The sequence below is a fragment of the Pan troglodytes genome, chromosome X, assembly GCF_028858775.2.
Source record: "Pan troglodytes isolate AG18354 chromosome X, NHGRI_mPanTro3-v2.0_pri, whole genome shotgun sequence".
NCBI classification, from domain to species: Eukaryota; Metazoa; Chordata; class Mammalia; order Primates; family Hominidae; genus Pan; species Pan troglodytes.
The window spans coordinates 118557004-118568200 of record NC_072421.2 but is presented as its reverse complement, the minus strand read 5'-3'; the positions used below and the strand labels follow the sequence as shown (position 1 = coordinate 118568200).

General features: G+C 40.3%; 1 protein-coding gene across 1 annotated transcript; it reads right to left on the bottom strand.

Moving 5' to 3' along the window:
- Nucleotides 1-7331: 7331 nt before the first annotated feature.
- On the bottom strand, nucleotides 7332-9008 carry GLUD2 (glutamate dehydrogenase 2). Its single transcript, NM_001009004.1, is given in 1 exon segment — nucleotides 7332-9008. A coding segment is annotated over 1 exon segment (1677 nt).
- Nucleotides 9009-11197: the final 2189 nt, after the last annotated feature.

Sequence of the window (11197 nt, the reverse complement as noted above, 5' to 3'; positions counted from 1 at the left end):
CCAAAAGAGAATATAAATATTCTTTGGGAAAAATTCCCAAAGTCTGGTTATGTTATTTGAGTTGCTCCTTTGTTCTTTTGTAAACAATATCACTGCTCTTCCTAGTCAAAAAGGACACTACTGACCCAAGATTGGTAGACTGAGGCATTTTATTGCTTGATCTGAGCCAGTCATGTTGCCATGACTGGCCCTCAAGAATATTCATTCATGACCAAGGTTGCAAGTACTATCTGTGGGACTTTTGAAGACAAAATTACCTAACTGGTCCCCAAAAAGATAAAAACATTAGTCATGGCTTTGTTAGACCCGAGGTGAGCAAACCACTGAGTTCGCTGGCCATTAACTCACCTAAGCTCTACAGCAGTGAATCTCAGTTGTATATACTACCCAAGCAGACTCCACAGTTCTTAGGAGCCCACAGACAGTGAGTTTAGGAAAGCCCAGATTTAAATGTAATGATCACTATTCAGGTGATGCGTACAGTAAAAGCCATCACTTCACACAATATATGCATGTAAGAAACCTGTACTTATGCCACCTAATAAAATATATATAAATTGATATATACATACATATATATAAATTTAAACCAAAATAAATAAATAAAGTAAATGGATAGTTGAATTCCAATGTGGAAGTTTCATTCACTTAACAAATGTTCCTGAAGAAACAACATACTAATACCTTTTTTAGGAATTATTTTCCAAATATTCAAACACATTCCAATAATGGAGTACCTTTTTTTTCATAATGAATTAGTCAGAATCCCACCCCGGGAAACAGATGGCACATTCAAAAGGAAAATTTAATATTAAAAAGGGACTCTGTATAATGCTTTAGGGAAAAGTAAGGAAAGCCAATAAGGGAAGGTGAAACATGGAGACCGGGAGCCTTTACCACCTCCCTTACCTGAAGGGACAAGGGAGAGAGGAATAACCAGAACCTGTAGAGAACATTAGAGGAGAGCTACCAAAGAGGAGCTGAGGCCTTCAGTGGAGGAACAAAGGCAATTCCAAACCACATCAGAAAGGGAGTCTAGCATAAATGCCTCAATCTCTCTTTTCTCCCAACTTCCTGTCAGTACCTACCATTGAATAAACCAATCAAAAGTCTGAAGAAAAGAGAGTCCATTGATGTAGCCAATAAAGCTCAGCCTCCCAGGGAACAAAACAGGGTCCCAAAGGGATCTAGACAACAAAAGAATGATATTGAGAATTCATGTCTAAAACATTTCGTTTCTTCACTGTATATATTAAAGGCAGAAAACAATATTCTGTGACATACATTTTACATAATTAACAACATAAATCTATAACCTTCAGCAGAGTACCTGCAATCATTCATCAACATCAATTATATATCTTAGACATCCACTGTGTATTCACCACTAGTTACCATATACAGCCTTACTATCATCTAAAGTATTTCTCAAGTCTGGGAAAAGCATAGTCAGTGTAGCAACTGCAGAAAAACAGAAATCAAGGCGCAGGTCCTACCCTAAGGCTTAAGGTCTCACAAAGAAATATTTATTCTTTTCTTGGAACATATGGAACAAATGAACTGTCTGGAGAAAAAAAATGTTTTCCAGTCTTCGTTTCTTAAAAGGAATACTGAGGTAGGGGAACAAGCCTTGTCTGGTGTTATCACAAGGCCAGGACAGAAAAAAATACATATTTCTTCCTATACAGTTATGAAACCAGAAGTGAATAGAACATATCTTTTCCAAAAAATGGAGCTAAGGTAACCATGAAATAACTTATCCAAAATAAGTAAATGTCAGGAACAAGACACTGAGCTACCAAGGGGGTAGAAAACCAGGAAAGTTAAGAGTAAGTTTAAGGTGAAAAAGCAAGAAGTAGTCTGGACTAATTTCAGAGAAAGGGTCATCACTAGTAGCTATTTTTTTTTAATAGCTGGGATAGAATTACATAGATAGGACAGAGTCATGAAAGGGCTTGGGACAAGATAGACAAAAATAAGTGCTACACAAATGTCTGTATCAAAGCTTTTGAGCCTTCTGGTGTCACCTTTTGCCTTAAATACAAATCCTCTGGGATGGTAAACACTCTTCAGTATTTCCAGGCTATGCTAGGGTGAAGATTTGTGTGCAGATTCGCATTACTCTACTCAACTATTATTATTCCTCCTCCTAGCATCTCATATCCCTATGCCTTAGGGCTGGGGCTTCAGTTGGTCTCTGAGCACAGTGTAACACTACTGGGATACACAGACTCTCTTCTTTCTTGCACAGAGTACCTGTGGCACAAAGTTGTTATATATAAAAGGGTGGTTTTGCCCTTTTCTGTCAAATCTCTCATTCCAGATCTTGTCCTGAGAACCTCACCCTTTTCATGAGCAACAACAAAAAAGACCCATCAAGGTATTTATATAAACAAAATTACTTTCTTTATACAATGAGCAACACAAAGAACTAGTACAAGTTTTGCAACTGCAGCCTTTCTTTAATTTGCTAATTAACAATTTGAGCAGGGCTCCCTGTCCCGCCAAAAGCTCTGCAAGCAGAAAGTGGGCAACTCAAAAAATGTACTGTCTCCCCTAGACAGAATATATGAGAATAGCCTTGGGGACTTTTCATCTTCCTGTTACGTGGGGGACAAGAATTCCCTGCCCTTCACAACCTCTCCAACCCTAGGACTGTCTTTACACATGTGACCATAGCCTTCTTTCCTCCTGTTGCTTTGCAGAGATGACTGTGTCAGACACAAAGTTGGAGGTGAGGGCTAATGTGGCCATTGAGATTCCTTAAGTTGCAAGTGACAAAAAACCTCCTCAAAATGCAACTTTATTGGTTCACGTAAAAGGTGAAGTCTAAATTTTATTTTAGGAATGATTAGAGCTATGGGTTCAAATTATGTCATGAGGGCTTGATCTCAGTCTGTATCTCTGATCATTGCTTAGCTTCGCATTGTCTCTATTCTCAGGCAGATCTCCCCTGGGATTGCCAAGATGGCTACAAGCAGCTGCAAGTTACTACCTGTCATCAGCATTCCTACTAGAAACAGCACACTTTTATGCCCAGTAGATCAAGAAAAGTCCAAAAATTGAGATTCTAGCTATTTTGGCCTGGCTTGGGTCATATATCTATCACTAAACCAATTAGTCACTGAGGCCATGAGAATGTGATGCTATGATTGATTGTAACTGGTTCACAAATTCTCCCCGGGGGCTGTTCTGCTGTTATCAGAAGAAGAAGGGATAGATACTGAGCAGTCAAAAAATTGTAAGATATATAATAAAAGGAGAAGGAAAAGAGGATTAATAATCTCAGGCTTTTGAAGTCACTACATCTTGTTCAATGCAGAAATGCTTTATTCTGCAACCCAAATAGGTAGACTCCCAGCAATCTCTCTAAAATTACAACGACAAGGTTTTCTATAACTCGTGGTGCTCCCTTTTATTTGAAATTATAAAATCCTTTCTTATGTTGAGCCAATATGCTCCCTCATGACACATCCACACATTGGTCACAGTGCCATCAGGAACAAACAAAGCAAACTTAATTTTTCCACATATCAGACCTTAAAATTTTCAAAGATAATTATCACATGTGTCCAGAAATTTTTATTCCTTAAAATATATCTGGTTCCTTCACTTTTTGGCTCATCTCACATGTTTTCCAGACTCATCAGTAAATTAAAAATTATACAGCACTTTACATTTGATAAAGTTAATTATTTATTTTCAATCCTCAAAATCCTGTTAGATATTGATATTATTACCCCCATTGTACAGATAAGGAAGCTGTGTCTCACAGAGACTAATTGTCTAAGGTCATATAAGTGCTAAACAGCAGGGGCAAAACTTGAATTAAAGTCCTCTGATTTCAAATTTCACTTGCTCTACGAAACACTGAAACCTGGAAATCCTACTCTGGATGAGTCTCAGGTTTTCTATGTACTGCTTAAAGTACAATTCCCAGAAGCTAATACAGTATTTTAACATGTGACTTACTTAATTTTCCCAAAAGTGTTCTTAGTATGTTCTACTTCCCAGGTAGTATGCATTTCAAAGGAGTCATCAATGCCTTAGCTGAATGTTTTCCAAATTGTGATTTGTGGAGATGCTTTAGCCAGAGAAGCTCTGTTTTCATCTGTTTTCTACATTGGGTTTCCATACAAGATTTCATTTGACAAATCAAACCATTTATCTGGTTAAAAATAAGTTTTAAAAGTACTGCCTAGACCAAAGGAATAATTAACAATTGATGTTTCTTATGCTAGGAAAGACCAATAGAAAAAATATTTCAGGATCTTTCCATGCCCCTTAAATCCCAGATTTCTTCCCTTTTCTCATTGGTCTGTTGCTGCTTCAGCATGCCTGTTGACTCACTCTTTATGGGGTATGACTGTGACACAGAGCAAGCAACTCGGAGATGAGTCCATTTACAGAGCAAACACGGTCCTTACTGAAATCTCTCACTGAAATCTCCCAATTTCTCAGAGAAGTTGATTGTGCTAAAACCTGAGTGAATAAACCAGTGTTTAACTAATGATGTCTTTATGCTTGTACACTACTTTTTCAGGACATATACTTCTGTTTACTGATTTTTTTTTTTTTTTTGAGATGGAGTTCCACCTCCTGGGTTTAAGCAATTCTCTGCCTCAGCCTCCTGAGTAGCTGGGATTACAGGCGCCCACCACCATGCCCAGCTAGTTTTTTTTTTTTTTTTTTTTTTGTATTTTTAGTACAGACGGGGTTTCACCATCTTGACCAGATTGATCTTGAACTCCTGACCTAGTGATCCACCCACCTCAGCCTCCCAAAGTGCTGGGATTACAGGCATGAGCCACTGCGCCCAGCCTGTTTACTGATTATTTCTATATGAAAAAAGTCCCTACCTAGCCAGCTTTGAGAATTGCTGTGTTACTTCCTCACTTTGGGCTTCAAACTGCTTTTTCCTGGTTTCCCTTTTTTTTTTAAAAAAAAAAAATACCATTTACTTTTCTATTACACTGAAGAATAGTTTATATGATTTGCTCTTAAAACTCTGGCCAGCCAGGCATGGTGGCTCACGCCTGTAATCCCAGCACTTTGGGAGGCCGAGGCAGGTGGATCATGAGGTCAGGAGTTCGAGACCAGCCTGCCCAACATGGTGAAACCCTGTCTCTACTAAAAATACAAAAATTAGCCGGCATGGTGGCGTGCGCCTGTAATCCCAGCTACTCAGGAGGCTGAGGCAGGAGAATTGCTTGAACCCGGAAGGCAGAGGTTGCAGTGAGCTGAGATGGCGCCATTGCACTCCAGCCTAGGTGACAGAGCAAGACTATGTCTCAAAACAAACAAACAAACAAACAAACAAACAAAAAACCTCTGTCCAAGGTGGAGACCAAAAGGTAGTTGTTACCAAGCTAGGAGGGAGGTCCAGTTTCAGGAGAAGAACTAGAACAAACTTCTTGAAAGCTCTATCCATGATCTGCACCCTTCACTGCTTGTACACTAAAAAAAGAAGAAAAGAGTGGGAGAAATAAAGCAAAGAAAGCCCGAGAAGAAGAGCAAAAGAAAGTGGGGTTCTAAGGGATAATAAACATGAAATCCAGCACTCAGACCAATTTATAATGTAAAACATATTTATATTGACAAAGTACTATAACCAAAGGTTTACACACATGAATGAGCATATGTAACAAATTGAGACATTTTTCTCAAATATGCCAAGATTTATGAAGTCTGGCAACAATCCCTTTGCTTTTTCTTATAACAACAGCTGCTAATTCCCTCTGTGACTTCTAACTGCCCAATTTTGTGAAAGTTGGATCAGTTTAAATTTAGAAGACACTCTATTCCAAGAAATAAAGTTCAAAAATGGAGTCATCTTTAAGTTAAATATGTCCAGGCCAAAATGTTGTCTTTCTGCTTCTGTTTCTTCTGCATTTCCTTCAGAAATGGAGAAGTACCAGTTCACTCTAGGTTTTAGCACCAGCTTTGAAATAAGTTGCTGTCTGAACTACAGCAAGCTACTCCTCCCTTCTCTCAGTCTTCTCCTGTGTAAAACAGGTAAATAAAACTAGATAATTTGCCAAGGTCAACCCAATGCTCCCATTATTTGTTCTATTCTTTTTTTTTTTTGAAAATGTAGACTTTTAATAACTGCTTTTATCACCAGGTTAAGCCATGCAGTTACAAAGTAGTTAGAAATTTCTGAAGGGTATTATAGTTAAAAAAAAAAAAGCTGATTCTTACACATATATTATCTAGCACTTCATGGGGACACTATTGTTCAAAAGGCCCTGGCCAAATAACTCCCAAATGAAACACTCAACCCAAGGTTGGTTTCAGCCCACTGTTAGTGAAGCTGGGTGCAGAATGCAAAGCCTCTAAAAGAAGAGGATACAAAGTCAGGTGGGTAGGGGCCATTGGCAATGCTCAGAGCCAGCCAGACTCCAAACAGGGAGCCCAAGTGGTTTTTTTCTGGGACACTCTACTTGAATTATTGTTTAATTAGTCAACCATAGATCTTCAAAAGAGAACAATTAGTTAACATGATAAAAAGGTTACTGCATTCTTTGGACTATGTGTCATAATTATAACAGCAAATTCTGACAGTTTTAACGAAAATAGCCTCCACCGTTTTGCAGGTATGAAGATAACGTAATTATCCACAGGGCTTTTAATGTTTGCTGGACAACAATACATGAATGATAAGCTACAAATGAAACTTTTATGATATAAAAATACTGTTTTTTTCATTTATTATTTTTATAGGCATTCACTGAGTCAAGGTTAGGCTTGTTAAGTGATTAAAGGCAATTTTATTACAGCAGCATGTACTTATTCTATTCTAAAAGAATAAAATTCATAAACAGAAACAGCTTTTATATTTGTTTGCAATCTGCAAAATTGAGTTATTTTGCTGATATAAAATACTAAGAACTCACTTGAGGACCATGCCACCTTCTGAAAAGGCCACACACCTTCTTCTTAAATGTGTTAAAGTTACAGCGTGTCCCAGACTCATCCAGAGCAAAATAAGTAAGCAACTGACTGCTCTTGACTGTCCCTTCCCCAGCACTAGCACTGATTGTGCTGGGAAAAGCCACAGAGCAAGGCTGCACAGCCATATGGAGGAGGCTTTTTATTTAAAGGCAAAATACCAAAATAGCTCTCTGGTGTAGGTGATTTCTACTTTCACACTCAGCTTGTATATTAATTTCTTTCTCCTTAACGGGCTGATTTGGATTGACTTGTTGAGAATGGTATCCATTAGTAATGAGTCAGGAGAGAAAGGGATTTCTGTGGTTACATGTAAACTTGTGATAGGTCTGCAGAAGTTACACGTGAAGAGGTTAGTGAGGAAGTCAGCCATGATCCATCTATGTGAAGGTCACACCAGCTTCACTGTACACTTTGAAGACTTTCTCAATGGCATTGACATAGGCAGCTGTTCTCAGGTCCAATCCCAGGTTATACTTCATGGCTGTGTGCATAATTTGCCTGGCAGAACGCTCCATTGTGTATGCCAAGGCAGAGTGCACAATGTCTTTCTCAGATGCACCCGATATACTGTCTTGGAACTCTGCCGTGGGTACAATGGGAATAGTTCCACCATGCTTTCCAAATTTTCTTTCTAAACTCTCTTGAACAGACATGAGCAAGTGGTAGTTAGAATCCCTTTCATATTTGAAGGTCAAACGGCCATAGCTGACATGATTTAGATTCTTCAGCCACTCAAAGTAAGATACTGTCACTCCTCCAGCATTCAAGTAGAGATCTGGAATAACCAAAATGTTTCTCTCCAGGAAGATCTTGTCAGCTTCTGGAGTTGTTGGCCCATTGGCACCTTCAGCAATGATCTTGGCTTTGACTCTGGGTGCGTTGGATTTGGTCAACTGCTTCTCAGTGGCAGCTGGGATCAGTATGTCACAGTCGATCTCCAAGATGCTTCCTTCATAGGGCTTTGCCTTGGGGAAGCCCAGAAGGGACCCATGTTGCAATCTGAAGTCTTCCAGTTCCTTTGGGTCAATACCATCTGGATTCCATATACTCCCATCAGACTCACCAACAGCAATACATTTAGCACCAAAACGATGTAAATATCTCATAGAGTGTAGGCCCACATTACCAAATCCCTGAACAACAAATGTTTTATCTCTAAACCCTGGTGTCATTCCTAAAATGCTCATGTAAGAAGCTTCATTGATGAAGTTTTCAATCCCATGGAAGACACCACGGCCAGTAGCAGAGATGCGTCCATGGATTCCCCCTTGGCTGATGGGTTTACCAGTAACACAGGCGTGTGCATTAATATCATAGTGCCCTATGGTGCTGGCATAGGTATCAGCAATCCAGGACATCTCCCGCTCACCTGTGTTCATGTCTGGAGCAGGCACATCAACGCCAGGACCAATAAAGCCCTTCTTTGCTAGCTCCATGGTGAACCTCCTTGTGATCTTTTCCAATTCATTTTCGGTATAGTTCTTGGGATTGATCTTAACACCAGCTTTAGCACCCCCAAACGGCACATCAACCACTGCACACTTGTATGTCATCAGAGAAGCCAAAGCTTTTACTTCATCTACACTTACATCAGTGCTGTAACGGATACCTCCCTTGCAGGGCGTGCGGTGCTGGCTGTGCTGGGCCCGGTAGCCTTCAATGACCTCCCAGGAGCCGTCGTCGCGCCGGATGGGGAAGGAGAGACTCAGCACATGGTTGCAGGGCTTGATGATCCGCAGGATGCCGCGCACCCGGTTCCGCTTCTGCTCCTCGCTCTCCTGGGTCCTCAGGTCCTTCACCAACTTGTCCTCCACGATGCTGGCGCCGCGATCGAAGAAGCCCTCCACCATCTTGAAGAAGTTGGGGTCGTCCTCGCGGTCGGCCACCAACTCGCTGTAGTGGCGCCGGGCGGCCAATGCGAGCCCCGGCTGCGAGGCGGCGGCGGGCTGTCCGCGGCCCCGGCCCAGCAACGCGGCCGAGTGGTTGGCCGCGGAGCCCAGGGCAGCGGGCCCGGCCCGGGACGTCAGCAGCGCTTTGGCCAGGTAGCGGTACATCGCGGCAGGCGGAGGAGGGGTGCGTGACGGTCGCGGAACAGGTGCGCTTTCTCAGACTCCCCGCGACTAGGAAGGAAGGGTCCGGCGCGGGTTGCCCTTTTAAGCCGCAGCTTCCTGCCTGCCCGGCTGTCCCCTCCCCTTGGGCGCCACCTAACGGGGAGGACGGACTTTGGGGGCAGGGCGCCGCCCAGGGCGCCGGACCTCCGGGTCCGGAGGTCCGGGGCGCCGGACCCGCCGCGGCCTCGCCGGGCCTGGCTGGCCTGTTTGTTCTATACTTCTAATGTTTAATAATTACCCAGAGCTTTGGATATATGCAATTCTGCAAAATAAATCAAAAGGAGTCAGAAGGCAATTTTATTTCCTAATAGACCCTTAGTTAGAATTTAACTTAAAAGCCATTTTTAACAAATGTAAACAATATCTCCCCTCCTCTCCATCAAAGTCTGACTGAGACAAATGGAAAGATTTTTTAGAAGAATAGGACTATATCAAGACCAAAAAAAAAAAAAAAAAAAAAAAAGCTAAGAAAGGGTACCATCAACAATCTTTACAGAACTTCTGGAAAGTAAAAAGCAAATGGTACTGGCCTGGGGAATAACCAAAGAAAATGAAACCTCAGCCCCGGATGGCAAAGGTAAGTGCAATTATTCCAAAGAGAGCCCTGAGTGAAATTTTAAACAGGAGTGAACAAAACAAAAAGCAGAGATTGGGCCCTAGAGTACTCATGGCCTTATTTCATTTAATAAGTTGCATCCACAAGCACTGGACCAGGAGGATCCTGCCCCCTCTCAGATAAAAAAAGAGCAATTGGCAATGGCAGCTTTTGCCCCTTGGACAATGGTTCTCAAACTTGAGTATGCAACAGAATCACCTGAAGCACTTATTAAAACACAGATTTCTGAGATTCACTTGGAAAATTCCTTATTCAGCAGTCATGGAATGATTCACCTAACAACATGAAAGCATCCTAGAAACTTTGAGTTAAACTATTAAATTATTTGCAAGAAAAACAACAATGCTGCCAAAACATACAACATAATGCATGTTAAAAATCACAGGATGTCTTATTATGAAGAACAAGGCAAAGATGCCTACATTTGCCATTTTTATTCAACACAGTATTAGAAGTTCTAATCAGAGGAATTAGGCAAGAAAGAAAAAAAAACAGAAAAAAAGTAAAATTACCTCTGTTCACATATGGCATGACCTTATGTGTAGCAAACTCCAAATATTATACAGAGGGAGACAGAGGGAGACAAACACACACACAGAGGTAATATACAAATTCAACAAAGTTGCTGAATACAAAATAAACACAGAAATATCAGCTACATTCCTATATGCTATGAATTAAATATCTAAAAAGGGAACTAATAAAACAATTCAATTTACAATACTATCAAGAAGAGTAAAGTACTTAGGAATAAATTTAACCAGTGAGGCAAAATACTTGTACATTGCAAAATACAAAACATTGCTGAAAGAAATTGAAGGAGGCATAAGTAATGAGAAGACATTCTATGTTCATGAATTAGAAAACTTACAATTATTAAAATGGATAATACTTCACAAAAGTGATCTATAGATTTAAAGCAATCCCGATCAGGATCCCAATGATGTTTTTGGTATAAATAAAAAAGTCTATTCTAAAATATATATGGAATTTCAAGGGGCTCAGAGTACTCAAAATAATTTTGAAAAAGAACAATGTTGGATGATTCAAATTTCCTGATTTCAAAACTTACAACAAACCTGAAGTAATCAAAATAGCGTGGTACCAGCATAAGGACAGACATAAACAAATGAAATAGAATAGCCCAAAAATAAACATTAAACATATAATCAGTTAAATTTTTAAAATCTTTTATTTATGTTCAGGGGTACACATGTAGGTTTGTTATATAGGTAAACTCATGACACAGAAATTTGTTGTACAGATTTTTTAGTCACCCAGGTACTAAGCCTAGTCCAATTGTTATGTTTTCTGATCTTCTTCCTCCCACCCTCCTCCCTCTGGTAGGTCCCAGTGTTTGTTGCTCCCCTCTTTGTGTCCATGAGTTCTCATCATTTAGCACCCATTTATAAGTGAGAACATGCAATATTTGGTTTTCTGTTCCTGGGTAAATATGCTAAGAATAGTGGCCTGCAGCTCCATCCATGTTCCTGCAAATAACAGAGTCTCATTCTTT